At 41.7% G+C, this 19816-nt stretch overlaps 1 protein-coding gene across 1 annotated transcript; it reads right to left on the bottom strand.

The window, feature by feature from the left end:
• Nucleotides 1-1263: 1263 nt before the first annotated feature.
• Nucleotides 1264-1686, bottom strand: LOC137834152 (uncharacterized). The gene has a single exon (XM_068642216.1). It carries the CDS (start codon nucleotides 1684-1686, stop codon nucleotides 1264-1266), a length of 423 nt encoding a protein of 140 aa, XP_068498317.1.
• Nucleotides 1687-19816: the final 18130 nt, after the last annotated feature.

The raw sequence follows: 19816 nt of genomic DNA, 5'->3' as shown, positions 1-19816 counted from the left end.
GTCCCCATGCCTCCTGCACATATACTCCGCATCTTTGGAAATCACCTTTCTCGCCTATTATCATTCTTCGAGGTATCGAGGCTCGAGGCCTCCACGCCCCTACCGTGCCACCTCCTACTGTGCCGCCCCTTCCACGGTCGTTCCTACCCGTGGGTATCGGGGGTGACACCACTCAGACATGAGCACTTCTTGGTCCGAGGCCAGTCAACGCCTGAGGCCAGTCAACGCCCGAGGCCAGTCAACGCCCGAGGCCTGACCAACCCCCCTTCTTACCTCATTGCGCCCCTGAAGGGTCCCACTATGTGTTGACTCTGGTCAACGCCCGAGGACGGGTCGGTACAGGGTCTAATTGGGCTTTTGTTTATTTTTGTAGGCCCAATCAAGAGGACCACTCGAAGCTGAAGGAATGTACAAACATATCCAATAAGACCTCCAAGTCATCAAAACATAAACTACAATTTTGCTAGCAGAACACAAGAAGACTGAGTTTCTGCTGACTAGTCAACATTATTTTCGGGCCAAGCTTTAGCTTAAACAAATTGTATAAAGTTGTTTAGGATTTCATGGACCATGTATTGGGCCTAGTAGCATAAAATAATTGAACCAAATATTTAGGTCAAGTAGCATAGGTTTTTGGGCTTGTATTTGGGCCAATAGTAAAATAGGTCTAATTAGGGTTAAAAGTGACTAGTTAGGGTAACAATTGGGCTTCTTTGAGCCCAATATAACCCTAAAATGTCTAGGGTATATTGGAGGACGAAAATTACCTTGGCATGGAGCCCATGGACGTCCACATGGCAGCCTAGGAGTGGATAGGATTTATCATGGAATGTGTGAGCTAAACATGGAATGCATGACTCCACAAGGCACCTTCTCATTGGAGAGTTTTATTTTGATTTTTCAAATTTTGGCTCCAAATGTTCATCATTTTCTCCTATAAATTGAGATGTTGGGCTCATGAGTTATTAAGATTAATGAATGAGTAAAATTGTTGCCAAAGTTGATAGCCTTTCTCACTCCATTGTCTTGCCTCTCTAAGATAGACACTTTAATCTTCTTCTTCACCTAGCTCAAGTGATATGGCCCAACCAATCACCCTCCCTACCTATCATGCACCTTCAAGGAATCCATAGCTCTATGAGAGCCATCCTTGCATGTTTCCTCCATTGAAGCTTCCACAAATCATCCAAAAATTCAAGAAATCAATTCGGTCATGAAGGCACATTCCATCATTACCTCATCATCCTGAGACCTTACTCTAAGTTATCCTTTATCCACATCCATTATGACTTTAACAGTCTTTATAAAAGGTATGTCGAGAATCAAAGGGACTTCCTCATCTTCTTTCATGTCCAAGATAACAAAACCCACTGGGAATATGAACATGTCTACCTTCATAAGAACATCTTCTACCACACCATAAGGATGTTTAACAGTTCTGTTAGCCAATTGTAACTGCATCTTGGTGGGTTTAACCTCCAAGTCACTTATCTGTCTTAACAGGGTTAATGGAACCAAATTTATGCTTGACCCTAAATCCAATAAGGCATTACCAACAAATAAATCATTTATTGACACAGGAATATTAAAACTCCCTGGATCCTTGAATTTCTTTGGCAAGTCTTTTAGCTTCAAAGTACTTCTTCCAGCTTTCGGCTCTATATCTCTTTCTTCAAAACAACACATCTTCCTTATAATTTCTTCAAATAATGATTTGTTTTCTGGTCATCCTACAAAATAATTTTTTGGAAGCAATTATCAGAAAAAAAAATCCTTTCTTTACTTTTTTAGCAGGCATAAGAGAATGGGATAATTCTTTTGTAACTATCATCTCTTCAACTTCATATTTTCCTCCCTCTTTTCTTTTTTCCCCATTTTTTTTCTCAACCGTCACCATCATACCATCTCCCTTTCCAATTTTTTTATCACTCTCAGTAATGATTTGTTACAATGCTCCTTAGGGTTGGTTGTGGTGTTGGAAAAAAATTGGCCACTTTGTCTCTATGCAATTTGTTTGGCCATCTGTCCCATCTAGATATCTAAATTCCTAATCGTTTCCATGTTATTTTCTTGCATGATCACAAGCTTATCCAGAGCATCTTCAACTTTACTCATTCTTTCAAGCATGGATAGATAATTAGACTGATGTTGCTATTAGAAAGGCCCTTGCTTATTGGATGAATCATAGTCTTGCTTCCACCCAAAATTTTGATTTTGATTATTTTTCCAACCTTGAGAATAATTGTTTGAAAATCCACCTTGCCTTCCTTGATTGCCCATATAATTTACTTCAGCTTCAGGTGAGTTGGTCTGATAAGAACAATGACCATTAGGATGATCACCTCCACAAAAATCACACCTGATTGGTATAGTCTGACTTTGAGATGAGTGAACTACATTCAAATTTTGGGGTAGTTTGGCTATCTGTGCAGTTAGTTGCTCAATCTGCTGTGTCAAAATTTTATTTTGAGCCAACAACGCATCTATAGTGTTTAATTCCAATAATCCTCTATTTTAATGACCTTGTCTGTCATGCTGAGCTTGATAATCAGTCGTGGCCAAAGCATCAATAATTCTTGTTGCTTGTTCTACATCAACCGCCATCATTGTGCCATCAGTTGTGATGGAAGAGTGCCTTCATGCTTGGAGGATTGTTGGCGATCTTTGCGGAAGCTTAATGGAAGTCTACGAACAAGACCCTCCTAAGAGGTTTGGTGGCCTTAGAGGTGCATGATACGTATGAAATAAGAGTGGTGAGGCCATCTCTCTTTGCTAGGGTGAGAATTGAAGATCAATAGTCTAACCTTGGGAGGTTTTTGACAAGTAGTGATATTGGCTCAAATTTGGCAGCAATTCACTATTATATTAATCTTGCAAATACATGAGCCAAGCCCTCTTATTTATAGTGTTTAGAGGGCTAGGAATTCAAAAGAAAGTGGAGGGAAATTCAAATGAATTCCCTCCCAAAAGTGGCACCTAAATGAGCACATTGGGAGGGGTGTGTCTAGTTTGTATGCTCACCCCCTCCATGGGCTTTCTAGACCGACCTTGGTAAATATAGAGATTTTTATAAACTCTAAGTTTACCTAGGTTGGTGTTTTAGGTGCCCACATTTAATTCCAAGAAAATTACAAATAAAGTTCATATGCTAATTTTGACAAGAATTTAAAGTCTACTCTACACTAGAGTTCATGGCATTTGAACATGTATAAGAACGTTTCTCTGCCATCAGTAGCAACATTCCAGTCTTCTTGGATCCTCTTGGCCATAACTCTAGTGGTTGGCCCAAATCTACCCTTTGGTGGGCTTGCATGTGGGCTTGTGCTTGGGCCTCTTTCATCATCCTCTCCCTCTTGAAAAAGATTTGTCCTTAAATCCAATGCTTCTTCTTCTTTATTATTATGGGGATGTATTGTGGCTGGATGGTTTCCATCATCTCCTCCTTCTTGAGAGGATATATCCTCAGATCTACAGGGTCAATCTCGAATAGCAACCTTTTTCTTGCTTTAACAAGTATGCTCGTCCTCCTGGATGAAATGTCCATCTATGGGAGTTATCAAACAAAGTAAATGAGTTAGTTTGAGCAGTTATATGAAAAGCAATTTTATTAAGTTGCCATCCCTCTTGTTTTTCTATTGTTTTTGGCAACTTCTCATAATATTTCTTTGTTTGTTTTTGTATTTGTTCTTTAATCTCCTCATGCATATTTTTTACAAATTCAGTTTTTGTTACTCCTTCTTTAGGCACAAATTCTCGTGGATTAGGAAGTAAATCTAAAGGAGAAAGAAGATTAAACCCATGTACAACCTCAAATAGAGAAATATTAGTAGTTTTATGAACTACCCTATTGTATCTAGACTCAATATGGGAAACATACTCATCCTTAGATTTGTGGTTGACTCTCATGTTTACCCTAGGCATAGTAGAAAGAGTTATATTTTCAACTTCATTTTGACTATTCGTTTGAGGATGACAAAAGATTGAAAATTTCAACTTAGTTCCATGTTTTTCCAAAAGAATCCTCAAAAAATGGTCTTCAAATTTTGGATCTCTATCTAAAACTATGCTTTGAGATAATCCATGAAGTTTTACCACTTCTCTAAAGAAGAATCTATCCACAACCATAAAAATGGAATCAAAACCTTTTGTTTTCCTAAGAAGTTTTAATATAAAATCTATGCTTATGTTTTCCCATGGAGCATTTGCAAAAGATAAAGGGGTATAGAGTTCATAAGACATTGCCTTAGAGTTAGTTTTAAAACAAGAAATGCATCTAGGGTAATGTATTTGAACATCTTTCCTCATGGGTGACCAAAAGAATTTTTCTTTTAAAAGCTCTAGAGTTTTATCAACTCCAAATTGGCCCATGAGTTCTCCTTCATGAAAAATTTCTTTTTTATGTGTGAAGGTAGTCTCGTTGGTACGACCATTGAGCATGGAATTTTTAACACTTTGTAATGGTCGCCTCAATAAGACATGACAAGTTTCTTTAGGCACTACGTCACATAAAAATTTATCTTTGTTGATGCTTATAGATAACTTGATCTTCACTTGTTGGTGATATCTTAGCATATGCTCAAAATAAACTACTACATATTTATCTATGAAATTCTTAAGGACATGATGCATAAACCTTATGTAAATGCTAGTTGCATTAGTGAATCCAAAAGGTTCCACTAACCACTCACATAATCCAAATTTGGTCTTAAAAGTAGTTTTCATTTCATCACCTTCTTTGATTCTTATTTGGTGATATCCACTTTTAGGATCAATTTTGAAAAATGTAGTGGACCCATGCAATTCATCTAGCATATTATCACGTCTAAGAATTGGATGCCTATTTTTTATGGTAACATTACTAATGGCTCTATACATAGCACATTTTCCATTTGCCATCTTTCTTTGGCACCAACAAAATAGGTACAACACAAGGACTTAAACTCTTTCGAACCCAACCCTTCTCCAACAATTCCTGAAATTGTGATTCTATCTCCTTAGTCTCGTCATGATTAGTTCCATAAACTGGTCTATTTTGTAGACTAGCCCCTATAACTAAATCTATTTGATGTTTTATACCCCTAAAAGGTGCAAGTTCAATGGGTTTTCTTTAGAGAATATATCATCAAATTCTTTTAAAAACTTTTTCTCTTGAGGAGGTAGCTCACAAATTTCAGAAAATGTAGCAGTGCATGCAAGTGTTCCTTTTCAAGAAAGGAAGTCTAAAGGTTGTTAAGATAGAACTATATTTTCAGTTTTATTTTCAAATTTTCCTTCTTTCTGAATGACCTTATGGGAATGAACACTCTTCTCCCACACCTCAGATTGGTCCATAAGGACTTTCTCTTGATTTTCTATTTTTACATTTTCTTCACTCTCACTAGTTTCTTTTTCTTGGCTACTATTCTTATCTTTGTTCCTTAAGATCATAGATCTTTCATTGGAACAATGAGATGCTTCTTTTCTTGGAGGATTGTTGGCCATCTTTGCGAAAGCTTAATGGAAGTCTATGAACAAGGCCCTCCTAGGAGGTGTGGTGGCCTTGTTGGTGCATGCTAGGTATGAAATGAGAGTGGTGAGGCCATCTCTCTTTGCTAGGGTGAGAATTGAAGATCAATAGTCTAACCTTGGGAGGTTTTTGACAAGTAGTGATATTGCCTCAAATTTGGCAGCAATTTACTATTATATTAATCTTGCAAATACATAAGCCAAACCCTCTTATTTAGAGTGTTTAGAGGGCTAGAAATTCAAAAGAAAGTGGAGGGAAATTCAAATGAATTCCCTCCCAAAAGTGGCGCCTAAATGAGCACATTGGGAGGGGTGTGTCTAGTTTGTATGCTCACCCCCTCCATGGGCTTTCTAGACCGGCCTTGGTAAATATAGAGATTTTTAGAAACTCTAAGTTTACCTAGGTTGGTGTTTTAGGTGCCCACATTTAATTCCAAGAAAATTACAAATAAAGTTCCTATACTAATTTTGACAAGAATTTAAAGTCTACTCTACACTAGAGTTTATCGCATTTGAACATGTATAAGAACGTTTCTCTGCCATCAATAGCAGCGTTCCAGTCTTCTTGGATCCTCTTGGTCATAACTCTAGTGGTTGGCCCAAATCTACCCTTTGGTGGGCTTGCACGTGGGCTTGTGCTTGGGCCTCTTTGATCAAGTTGGGGCATCTAAAAGCATATTCGTATAGACTTGAGACCATTAAGGAATATGCTCACTTGAGCAATTTCTTCAAATCCATGATTTGGGCATTTCCTCAGCATCATTTTGAATCTCTCCCATGTCTCACAGAAAGATTCCTATGCTCCTTGTCTGAACATGGAGCTTTCAAACTTTGCTTTGATGTAACGAGAAATTGGAAAAAGTCTTTGTAGAAAATTTTCCTCTACATCCTTCCATCTAGTGAGGATCTGATTAGGGTATGATTTGAGCCACTTCTTAGCTTTCCCTGCCAATGAAAATGGAAACAAATGCATATACACATTCAAAGATCACCTGACTGAAAACCCATAGTTCCCACCAATTCATAAAATGTAGCCAAGTGTGTATGGGGATCCTCATGATCCATCGCTGTGAATCGATAAGTACTAATGAGAGTAAGGAACGCAGGTTTCATCTCCAAGGCCCTGTTAGTAGCAGGTATTACGATGCTAGAAAAATGTCTAAGCCCCTGGTGCATGGCGTAATCTCCAAGATTCCTCCTAGGAGATGGTTCTTCCTCCTCTACCATGTTGTTATCCTCCTGAAATATATGAATGGAAAAAGAAAAAATTGTTCAAGAGTCCTCTCTAGTATCTTCTTGCTTCTCTTTTGTCTTTAATTTTCTATTTCTTCTAGCTACCCTTTCAATTTCTTCTTCAAATAACAGTTGATCGTTTGGAATCTGACCGTTAAATATCATATAAAAAGCAGCTAATTTAAAGGTTAGCAAAAAGATTCACAAGCAGAAAATATTTTTTTATTTAAAAAGAACATAAAATTAAATTCTAATTAAATAAAACAAATAAAAGAAAAATAAAATATAAAATATAAAATAAATAGAAACAAATAAAAGCAAATAAATTCAAAATAAGAATTAAAACAATAAAAACAAAATAACCAATCTGAAAAAATAAACACAATAAAAAAAATCAAAACAATTAAAATATTCACAATATTTAGGAAATATACAAAACAAATCAAATTGTTCCCCGACAACGGTGCCAAAAACTTGATGACTTTTTACGCCAAGTGCACCGCATTGTCAAAGGTAATAATTTGTTCCTAATGACAGATATCGATCCCACAAGGTCGAGGTCCACAAGAGATACCTATGTCTGTTGCTAAACCCAATCTTCAGGCTTTTCCAAGATTTACTTTTACACATTTTTCTATTATCAGTGTCGCCATGAACCAACATATATAACCTTATATTATTATACATACAATTCAATCAGTCAACATGATGCACTTAATTAATTAATCACCAGAATAGTAGTTTTGAAACATGCATGGAATTTTTTGACATGGTTGATTACATATGATTTGAAGGTGACATGGGTGGAGCATGCAGAACACGATGAGAGCTAAGTTCACCAGGTTTATGGACATGTCATGGAGAAAGTGATCCAAACATATGCGTAGATACTAGTCCTGAGATTTTCAGTACATATGAAGGACACCTCAATAGATTTGAGAGCATGGTTTATGATGTTGTTGTTAGAATATATGGCCTTAAACAAAGCGGGGTGAATTGTTTATGAAAGATTTTCGCAAAATTTGAAGGTATAATGAAGTTCAAAGCAGAATCACAGATATAGAAATCCAGAAAGCAATCAATTAAAATTGTTTAAGTTGATTAATAGAAAATCAATCGGTTGTTTTTGCGATTCAACTGGTTGTTTATATCAGCTGAATTGAAAACAACTCAAAAACAGAAATTAAATGAGTTAAGGGTAAGTGAAAAGCACACAAGCAATTTATACTGGTTCACTCTTATTCCAAGAGCTACATTAGTCCCCAGAAACCACTGGGTATCTACTATGCAATCAAAATCCAGATTACAAACACACCACCAAAGAAGTGACCTTGAACACCTCAAGACGCACAATTCCTTTGGCACACAGACACCACAGAAATCAGAACAACCTCTGATTCTGCACTTACACACCATTATTCAGAAATACAATAGATTCAGAAAGGATTACACCTGATGAAGATCAAATCAAAAGATTACAGCAATCTTATTCCACTTCTTTGAGAAAACCCAAAAGCTTGAATGCAAATCTTGAAAACTCAAATTTGTTTTCACACTTTCGCAAATATCTCAAAAATTTTATCCATCTTTAAGAGAGTATAACAACCTCTTTAAATACTACAAAAGTTTGTTAAAACATTTAAAGCAGAAGCCTATTCAGTTAGAAAACATTTAAAGCTGATTTGCAAACATAACAGAAATTATGTTATGAATTTTCAACAAACAATCGGTTGAATCCTCGAAACAACTGATTGAATTGGCTTGACAGCAAAGCTAACCAAGTCAAACAGTTTCAAATCCTTTTCAAAAAACCTCAAAGTGATAAACAACTGATTGAAACGACAAAACAACAGGTTGTTTTTCCACTTCTTTATAAAACAATCTTTTTTGAAAAGGTTTTTATTCTAAACTATTTTAGATTCAAACAAAGAGTGGATTACACAATATTCTACCCAAAACCCACCCACAGATACAACAACTCCAACCTTCCATCAAACACCATGGATTTGGAGACAACAAAGCTTCAAGATCATCCTTGATCAACAATCTCCCCCTATTTGATGAAGACAAATTCCTGGTTGCTTGTGTTCATTTGTTTGAATCTGAACCAACACCTGCAAAACAGAAAACTATGCAAACATAGAGCATATATAGTAGCAGATTATGAAGGCACACACACTAGTTTTATGTACAATCAAAACAGCAGAAAAAAACAGTCCAAAAAGTGTCAAAAACAGTGAGTGTAGCAGCAACAATGCAGCAGAATTAACAACTTCAAATCAGAGTTTGTAGTAGCAGCATACACAACACATAAACCAACACTTTCTCCCCATATTTGTCTTCACAAATAGAATGAAGAAAGAAAAAAAAAGAATTAAGAAAGAAATGTCCAAATATTAAAGCAATATAAGCATAAACATTACTAAAACTTTGCTTCAATCTTCCTTTCCATACTGCAGCTCAAATAGTTGGTTTTGAACAGCTTCAATTTGTTCATCAAGGTTTTGGAAACGTGTATCCATGCTTTGGAATCTTTCATCAAAGTTCTGAAAATTTGTAGCATAAAAATCATGGAGATTCCTTTGGTTTTCAGCAAAGTTGTCCATCCTATTAACAATAAACCTCTCAAAATGAGACATTAAGAGAATCCTTTCTACTTGATTTCCAACACTTGTTCCAGCTCCTATATCAGCAGTAGCATGTTCTTCTTGAGCATCAACTCCAACACCTTCACCAGCATCAAGATCTTCCTCTTCTTGTCCAGCATGCACACCACTTGAGGAAAAACCTTGATCACTATCTTTACTCACCCATTTTCCACCAATCTTGGTGAAACCCATCTTGCTAAGTGAACCATTGTTCACTTAAAGAGATGATTTCACAACTTCAATTTGTTCTTCCTCAAGGTCCATTTCAAAATAATTCAAGAATTTAGAAATCAATACAACATATGGATAATGATAGTCACTTAACCTTATTGATTACTGCATGTGTTCCTTGATGATGTGGATCCAATTGATCTTGACTTTGTTCATAATACAATACATGTAGACAAGATCCTCCTCAGTAAGCACAAAATGATTGCTCCCCTTACGTGTGAGGATCCATGTCACAATCAAGGCAATTGGCCTTTCATTCAATTTAAGACCTCCCACTGAAAAAATTCTCACTTTAGCTTGAGGATTCTTCAAGCAATTCTTGTAAAATTGTATTTTGTTAAATTCCTCCACCACACCAATGTTCCATTGGTTGATTCGCAGCCCTACATACTTTAATCCAGTGTTGGAAGTACATACTTCATGTGTAATCTCCATATCAACCCCTTTTACACGAGAAACAAGGTTATTTCCAACAAATTGAAGGTTGGTATAGAATACCCTTATAAGATCAGGATATGTGTTCCCTGGCATCTCCAAGAACTTCTTCAGCATCTGTTCTTTGAGAAGACTTCTCAGCTCACCCAGCTTCTGCTCCTTTAACCAAGTGAAAGAGATAAGCTTTGGAATGTTTATTGTCTTTCTACTTGTTTCATGAAGATATTTCTCAATCTTTTCATCTTCACCCGAGAACCATGCCTCAATTTGTACTCCCCTTCTTACAGCCCTTGTTTTGATCCTCTTTGATGAAGAAGGTGTGGGATCCATGGAGGCAAAGAGAAAAACAGAAACTAGTTTGAGAAAGAATAACAGATATGAAAAAACAACAAGAGATGTGGTAATGAGTTGTTTTTGTGAAGAAAAACAACTGCATAGGGTTATATAAATGCACAGGTAGCAGCTTCAATTCTTGACATTTAGTGGGTTTTAGTCTTCAAGAAGAACATGGTCAGCACAGAAAAACGTCAGCCAATACCAGAACATGGTCAGCACATGTGAATTTGACTAGTCATAAAAGCTCTTAAATTTTCAAGACATGGAATATATTCCATTCATGACCAAAATAACACTCTTTCTGCACGAATTCTGACCAACAATAAAAGCAATTTTGACTTTGTAACTGCTTGAGAAAAGAATCTGCAATAGAAACAATGCATAGGGAAATTAACTCAATTTAATGCAGTGCTGTCAGAGGGAAACTGATGTGATTCCACTAGCACAATTAGAATGATTCTTGACATTCTTAGGAATCATCTTGAGTTGGATATGAGATAGGCACTTTATCATACAATTGGATCAAGGTTCTATGAACAAGAACTCACCAAAACTAGTACCAAAACCCAAACTCATATGGAAGTTCCACATAATGTCAAATTGAACCGATTGAAATGGAAGGAAAAGCAATTGCACCGAACAAAATGGCATAAAACTGAAATGTACCGAACATAAAAGCTAGAAAATGAAAAAGAAGCAAGAATGAATCGGTAGAAATATAAAACCGAAGCAAAAATAGCAAGAACACCAAGGAAACCGAACAGAATTTCAAAGGAAGCAGGCTATGGAATGAACATAAAAAGAGAAGGAAGGAAGGAGAAGAGAAAGCTCATGAAGATGGAGGAATGGTTGGATGATCACGCCACTAGGAGGATGGAGACTCCAAGATAAGTGTGCAAGCCGCCACTTGAGGTAATCATTGAACCATCAAGATAAGACTAGTGAGGAAGGCACAAAGCTCTCCAATGCTCTCTCAAAAATTGAGTATAGTTTCTCTAATCAAAATTCCAATCTGCAATGTACAAGGGCAGCACCTTAATTTATAGCCTAGAGGTGCTGAAATGCAAGGCAAATTAAATTCAAAATTCCCCTCAAAAGCTAATGAAAGTGGCGCCAACTATGGTCATGAAGAAGGTGTGACCTTCTCTCTCACTTTGGCACCTCCCTAGTTACTCCTACACCTATCTACTAACGCACCCCCCCTAATACTCCTAACTAAGGACCTAAAGATGCTTTAACAAAAGAGGTTTCTAATGTTTCCCTCTTAAGCACCTTCACGCAAAGAAATTACAAAAGGAGAAAATAAACGTCCATTAGCTCCTAAAGCTTTGAACATGCTTCTTGTAAGCCTTTGAGGTGGGCTTTGACCTCCATGGGCGTCCTCCACTTGAGCCTCAACCTCTTCTTGCTCTTGATGATTGGCCTCCATGTCCACTTGAGCTTGATCTCCATCATACTCCCCGAGTTGGAGAGAATTCGACCACGAATTCTGGAAACCTACAAAAAAAGGAGTTAGATCACTGACATTAAAAGTATGACTACCTAAGAATGTATCAGGCATATCTAACTCATAAGCATTGTCATTAATCCTCTTGAGGACTGGGAAAGGTCCATCCCCACGAGGCATTAGTTTGGACTTCCTTTGAGTAGGAAAACGATCCTTCCTCAAATGAAGCCAAACCCAATCGCCCTCATCAAACAACAATGCTTTTCTCCTTTTATTGGCAAGTTCAGCATACTTGCCAACCTTCTTCTGAATTCTCTTCTTGTTTTCTTTATGCAAAGTTTTCACAAAAGAAGCTTTTTCATCCCCATCTTTGCATAAGACATCGCCAAGAAGGGGAATAAGAAGAAGATCAAGATGTGTTAAGGGGTTAAACCCATAGACAACGTAGCAGTAAGGAAGGTGGCGCTTGCGGCGAGCGATATCACAGAGATGATGCACTTTGTTGCATCCGATACTCGCCTTGTCGGGTGATGTTTCACAGCGCATTGTGCGCTAGCTTGCTCCTGGAGTGGAGGACTTAGCTGTGTGGCTGGTTACTACACAAGTATGACGCTCAAGTTGCCCCAATCCAGATGACGACACGTGTAGGGTTGGATGTTACCAGTTACTCCAACCTAGATGATGACATGTGTAGGGTTGGGAGCAATGGAGAAATAACGCTCAAGTTGCCTTGGCTCAGATGACGACACGTGTAGGGCTGGGCGCTACCTGCTATCCCAGTCCAGATGGTGACACATGCAGGGCTGGATGCGAGCCACGCGTCCAAAAGCATAACGGCCTGGAGAGAGAAGAAACCTAGCTATAAAGGTAACCTTAACAGAATTTGCAGAGGTACGTTTTTCATTACGGCTGATACTGCTAGGGTTGTGTGCCTACAGTACGGTTCTACAGAGCATATTCTCTCTTAGTTTTGGGTGTTCTTGCCACTGACTTGAGCGTCGGAGCGCCACCGGCCGCAGAGGCGCCACTGTGTGTTTTTCAGGTTCTCAGAGAGGCTATCTGTGGAGTGGACTTGGAGGGCACGTGGTGTCAAGCTGGTGAGGAAGATCGTGACGAGGCAACGCTCTTGCGCAACTGGCAGGATCAATTAACAATCAAGTTATCTAAAAAAGTGGAAAAATAAAAAATATGTTTATATAGAAATTAAAAAAACAATAAACTTTAAAAAAAATATTATTTTAATATATTAATAAAATTATTAAAAGATATAAAAAAAATATTTCTATATAAATATTTTCAAATTTTATTAATTTAATTTTATTCCTATAAAAAATTCAAAATAAAAATATATTTATTTAAAATTTATAAAAACATAAAAATATTAAAAAAGAAGAAATCATGTTAAGTACGACTTCTACAAAAAAAAATAGTAATAAACTTTATAAATTAAAAATTTAAAAATAGTAAAAACTTATTAAAAGTCAAAAGTTTCTAATTTTAATTTATTAATTAAATTAATAAAAAAAAGTTTCTCAATATAAAAAAAATATGTTTACAATACAAAATTTAGAAATTATTTAATCAAATTATTAAAAAATATCAAAATAAAATATATTTATTTATAAATTTAAAAAGTATATAAAAATTGAAAAATGAAAGTAAGTCATACATATGGACTCATTTGAATTAATGCAACAATATTAAGAAAAGTAGTCACAGAAACTAAATTTATAACTTTGAAATTATTATTACTATATTGAAATATCAATCAAATATTGGAAGTAGAAAACCTATTTAATCTAAAATGTTAAATGCAAAATAGTTTATCTATGATGCAAACTGAGCATGTGTCATAAAAAATTAGAAGACACTGTGGTTCTTTTGTTGAAATATTTGATTTGGTTAGGTTTCAGTTTCAACAATTATTTCATACATAAATGAATATGAGTGAAAATGATTCCAAAAATACTAGAATTAACAGGATGATTATTCTGACTCAGGTTGTATAATAACATGTGAAGTAAATAACTATGATTTATATATATATATATATATTGTACCGTCCCGTACTCGGGCGTTGACGAAGTCAAGGTCAAAGTCAACGTAAAGGTCAAAGTCAACGTAAAGCGTCGCCAAGGTAAGGCGTCGTCAAGGTAAGGCGTCGCCCAGGTAAGGCGTCGACTAGCAGGGGATCGCCGAGAAAGGGCGCCGCCCAACTGGGTGTCGCTAAGATGGAATGGCACAAGGGCAAGGTGACCACAGCGCTGCTCCCCGATACCCACGGGTAGGAAAGACCATGGAGGGGGCGACGCCGTGGGAAGGCCCCAAACCCTGGATAACCAGGGAACAGTAATAAAGAGGAGAGAAAGGTGGCTTCAAGGCCATAGTAACAACACCAATATAGGGCAACCTGACTCGTGAAGTACCCCTGCCGCCCCAGAGACGCCTTTGGGACAGATACGACTCAAGAGGAAGGTCACGCCTAGGGTAGCCGGGTGCAGGGTACAAGAGGAAGGCAGATACGCTCTCAAAGTGAGTGACTAGATGATTGGGGGCATGAGTTGGCACCCAAAAAGTCACCCCTAGCACAGTAGCACTCCTAGGCAGGAGGACTCACACGTAGAAACGTCCCCAGATGGGCAGAAACGCCCCCAGATGGGGTCATGGCGTCGTGAGGCCCTCCACGTGTACGCCAGCCAGGTCAGAATATAAACACCCTTTAGTCAGGTGCCAGGTAATTAAAGTCATTCAATACAGTTTCCGTTTCGAGCGTTCAGGTACTATAATGGCTCCCAAGCGTTTCAACGTCTTAAATGCGCTACGTTTTCTAATTAGACGCTTTAATTGAGCGTGTTACGTTTGTGAATAAAAGCGCTTTAAGGCGCTTTAAATGCTTGGGTAGTTTAAATAGCGCAGAGAATGTTGGGAACGGGGTTCGAACTTTTGGCAAATTTACCAGAAACTCTCTAGTTGCTTGCTCGAGCCTTGAGGTTACGTACAAGGGACTGGGGAAAGATCTTTGCCAGAGGAAGAAAACACACACACAAGACACACTTCTTTTTACCACCTTCAGAGTGCCATACGCGGTGCTCAGAGACGGAGGTGCACAGTTTTGGTGTTTCTTGCTGGCTGACTTGAGCGTCGGAGTGCAAACGGCCGCTAGGGCGCCTCTTTGTCCTCTTTTTTGCAGGAATCCACAGGTAACCAGTGGGAAGGAGTCCCTAGCTGACGGTTGAGGTCGCGCACGAAGACGTCACAGTCAACCGGACGGAACATTTGGCGCCCACCGTGGGGTCGATATAAAACATCAGTCCCATCACAAGTTCGAGAAGATCTACCAAGTTGCAGTAATGTTGGAGGAGGTTGGAGTGACAATGGCCCCCACCAGACGAGGTACCGCACGCGCTGCGGAAGAAGAAATGTCCATGCAGCAGGTCCTGGAGATAATGCGGGGGCTGCAGGATGATATGGTGGATTCGAAGATAGAGCAAGAGCGCATGCAGGCGGATCTTGACGCCTCGCATGTGAGAAACGACGAACTCCGTCGTGTGAATGAGGAGTTGCGTCGGAGTCTGAGGGACAATCAGGTGCAGCACGAGAACGAAGAGGTGGAGCATCTCGCTCCACCAAGGGAGTTCTCTACTCCCTTCTCGCAGGAGATTCTGGACGCGCCGATCCCCAACACCTTCACAGGACCTAAGGCGATTTTCACTGGGATGGAGGACCCCGAGGCGCATCTCACGGCGTTCCACACACAAATGGTGTTAGTGGGCGGTTGTGACGCCGCAAGGTGCAAGCTCTTCATGAGTACTTTGACAGGAATGGCCATGGACTGGTTTATCAGCCTTCCTAGCGGCCATATCACCTCTTTCCAACAGCTGTCCCAGTTGTTTAGAGAGCAATACCTGGCGAACAGGGCCCCACCGCCGGTATCTTACGATCTGTTTGATGTGAAGCAATACCAAGGGGAAAGTTTGAAGGAGTATATCAACCGGTTCGGGTCCCAGGTGGTGAAAGTGGGCACGACGGAAGAGCCCATGATTGTGAATGCCTTTAGGAAAGGCGTATGTCCTGGCCCTTTTTGCGAATCTATTATTCGCAACCGACCAAGGACTTTTGCTGAAATACAGCGTCGGGCGGTGGAACATATCGCCTCTGAGGGAGAGGTGTGCGAGAAGCGCACCAGCGTGGTACCTTCGCGCCCGAGAGCGCAAACGCGGGTTCAGCCCGTCAGGGTCAATGAGACCACGACGGGAAGAAAAAAGCCAGAGGGGAGACGCTCCTATGAGACCAGGAAACCCCAGCCCAGGGGTCCAGCTGGAGGGGATCGCCCAGCCAGAGAGAGGGCGAGACCGGCGAGATATAACTTTGTGGTGGAGCTGAAGGACTTGATCGCCGTGCCCAATATAGCCGAGAGGCTGAGGCGACCGGCGAAAACTGACAAGGTGTTAGGGCCACGGAAAGACTCTTGGTGCGAGTTCCACTAGGCTTTCGGTCATCACATTGACAACTGTCTCTCGTTGGGTTATCAGCTTGATGAGCTGGTGAAGAGCGGGTTTCTGAAGGATTATGTCCCAGAACCCGCCGCGGCCGCCGCCCTACCGGCGCCAACAGAGGAGCAAGCACACGAGATGCCTGTACTTGGCGAGGTCCACACCATTGCTGGAGGTTTTTCCGGCCGGGGACCCACCGCCTCCCAGCGGAAGAAATACGCGAGGGGGGTCAATTCCATCGAAGAGAGAATCTCGGGTGAGCCATGGGAGTCGAACCTCGTGTTCACGAGAAGAGATCTCCGAGATGTGGTACCCCACGACAACGACCCCGTTGTCATCTCAGTCGTCACAGCCGGAAGAAAGGTGCACAGAGTGCTTGTCGACCAGGGAAGTTCGGCAGACGTCATGTTCTTGTCGACATTTAATAAGTTACGGTTGTCCCCCGACCTGTTGAGGCCCTACACAGGGTGCCTGTATGGGTTTGCGGATAACCAGGTTGAAGTCTGGGGTTACCTGGAGTTGAGGACTACGTTCACGGATGGAGAGGCCTCCCGTACCGAAAGCATCCGGTACCTGGTCGTGAACGCCAACTCCGCCTACAATATTTTGCTGGGCAGGCCGGCGTTAAACCGTTTGAACGCGGTGTCCTCCACACGCCACATGAAGATGAAGCTGCCGGACCTTAGTGTCAAGGTGATAGTCATCAAGTCAGACCAGGAGGAGGCAAGGAAATGCTATGAGAACAGCCTGAAAACAAAGAGAGGCGTGTTCATGGTATATGAACGTCCGCCGAGCGCGGACACGACGATGATTGAGGCGACGCCCGTTGGGTCGACGCCTAACGAGGCCATACCGGCGAGGGCGACGCCCGAAGCAGATGAACCCAGGAGGAAGGCCCTGACGACGCGGCGCCCGTGGAAGAGGCGGCGCCCGTCGAGGATGGTAGCAGGGAACAGCCAGCGGCTAACGCCGTAGAAAAGGAGATTGGCGGCAAGACATTCAAGTTAGGAAGTTTGCTGAGCCCAGAAGAACAGGAAGGGCTGGCATAAGTGATTTCGCGCCACCTAGATGCCTTCGCATGGTCCGCCTCGGAAATGCCTGGCATCGATCCTGATTTCTTGTGTCACCACCTCAGCAAGTGGCAGAGTCAAAACTTCCCGCCTCAGCAAGAATCCGGCAAGCTATTTGATCACTTGGAGCCAGCTTCTTGAAGGGTTTGGTTTTGAGGGCCCTCGCCTCTCTCACCCAGTACAGAGGAAAACCATCCAGAGCGGTGGGAACGAGGTCAGTGCAGCAAATCTTGAAGAACCGGCCTTTCCACCCGGTAAATGAGTTTTGGAAGGGGGTTAGGAGAACTCTCCCAGGAACGTTGCTGAGAGTTACCCAGAGGTTGTGCCTTTGCCTCTTCACCTCAAAGAAGTGAAGAAAGAGGTCAACCGACGATGCACAACCCAGAAACCCGAAGAGGATGTCAAAGGCTTTGACTAAGGCCCAGCTGTTGGGGTATAATTGGGCCGGAGCGGCATTGATCTCCGTCAGCAGTTCCTTCTCGAACCGGGAGAAGGGCAGGCGCACGCCGATGGTCTTGAAAACCACCTGGTAAAAGTAGAAGAAGGGGACCCCTTCGTTGGCCCGTTCGTCTCCACATACTGGCTCCCCTAGAGTGCAAGGGAGCACAGCAATGTCGTCATCATGCCTCCTCGCGAAGGCACGGTGATCATAGGAACATGAATCCCCTTTGTGTTTCCTTATGGCCCTGGTGGCGAGTAAGCATGAGCATTCGTCGAGAAGCTCACTCGAAGCCCAAGGGTACAGGTCCTTGGGATTGACCCTGGGGGAAGTAGCATGAGAAGACATTCTTTAACAAGATCAGGGATTGTCAAAGGCGTATGGCCCGCCGGTAACGCAAGAGTCGAGCGATGGGAGCGAACGCTGGAAGAACCCTTCGCTAGAAGAGAAAGGGTGCAAGAAGAAAGGGTGCAAGAAGAGAGAGTGTAAGTAGGGTACGAAGAGTGCAGAAATGATGAGAACAGCTTCAGAGTTTGAAGAGTTAAATAAAGCGGTTAGAGCGCCAAACAACGCAAGTAGAAGTATGGCAGTTAGAGCATTGAATGACGCGAATGGATGCACCGCACGATCGAGCCACGTGGCAGTAGATGGAAGGATGGCCCTGGCATCCCTAGTTAAACTCAGAACACGTCGTATCGACGGAATGCCCAGTGGTACGATGCGCCGTCGAAAGTGGATCAGGGGCACAGTAGGAGTCAGGATCAAATCGAATGATTGAACGTCCCATCAGCCATACAAGGAGCGCCACGTGGATCAAGTCGAATGACTGAACGTCCCATCAGCCATACAAGAAGCGCCACGTGGATGGCACGGGGAGAACCTTGAGCTCTTCGCTGTCCCCAGGCGTCGACCAAGGCGTCGCTTGGAAAGACATAAAGGGCGACTCCAGCGTGAGACGTCGTGGGCGTCGCCCACCAAAATATCAGCGAGGTTGCCTCCCCGATACCCACAGGTAGGAAAGACTGTGGAGGGAGACGAATTCGAAGAGGGCAAAGTTAGTTACTGGCGTCACCTCCCCGATACCCACAGGTAGGAAAGACTGTGGAGGGAGATGAGACCGCCAAAACGCCAGCGAATCACTGACAGGGCGTTCCCCGATACCTATGGGAAGGAAAGACCATGGAGGGAACGACCCCCCCCCCCTTCCAAAACACTCGGCGTTTCAGACGCCCGAGGACGACACGGCGCTGCTGTAGCAGGCCTCTCCTTAGGCGTGGGCGTCGGGCGTTAAGCGTCAAGGAAAGGACCGTTTGGGTGTTAGAGATACCCCGTGGACGATACGGCTCCACTAGGTGAGCCACTCCATGGGCGTGGGCACTGGCGCGTGACCTTTCCCGAGCATACAAAGCCGCCCAACGAAGTGAAAGAAGCGGGTATAATACGAGCAAAACAGCCGAAGCACGCGAAGGCAAAGAATGAGAGTAAGATCGCACAGGCAGAATTCTATATCGCAAAGGCACGAAAGTAATCATACAAAAACCCAGAGTTGTAACAAGCGCGCAGACAGTTCAAAGAATTACAAGTTTAACAGAGAGAGTCAAAAACGAAGGTAAAGTGTAAAAGGAGTAAAAGCTTGAAAGGTAAAGGTGGCGGGTGAGAGACAGCGATTCAGTCATCCAAGTCCATGGGCACGACCTTCCCGTCGACGACATGGTTTGTGGGGTCGCAGTTTGAAATATTGATGCCAGGGTTCTCGCAGGACGCCTGAGTCAGAGCCTCTTGGAAGCCCTCTTCAAACGCGCCCGCCATCTCCCCAGTCAATTCTTGGACCTCCCCCTCTAGTTCCGCAACCCTAGAGTCCTTGGATATCAATTGCTTCTCCAGAAATTCCTTCTCCACGCGGAGCTTGTTAGCCTCGGCTTGGAGAAGGCTCAAGGCTTCAACCTTCGCAGCCAAGGCGTCCTCTCTCTCACCTAGCT

The sequence above is a fragment of the Phaseolus vulgaris genome, chromosome 5, assembly GCF_051622355.1.
Source record: "Phaseolus vulgaris cultivar YP4 chromosome 5, ASM5162235v1, whole genome shotgun sequence".
In the NCBI taxonomy this organism is placed as follows: Eukaryota; Viridiplantae; Streptophyta; class Magnoliopsida; order Fabales; family Fabaceae; genus Phaseolus; species Phaseolus vulgaris.
This window is presented reverse-complemented; position numbering and strand designations above follow the sequence as displayed.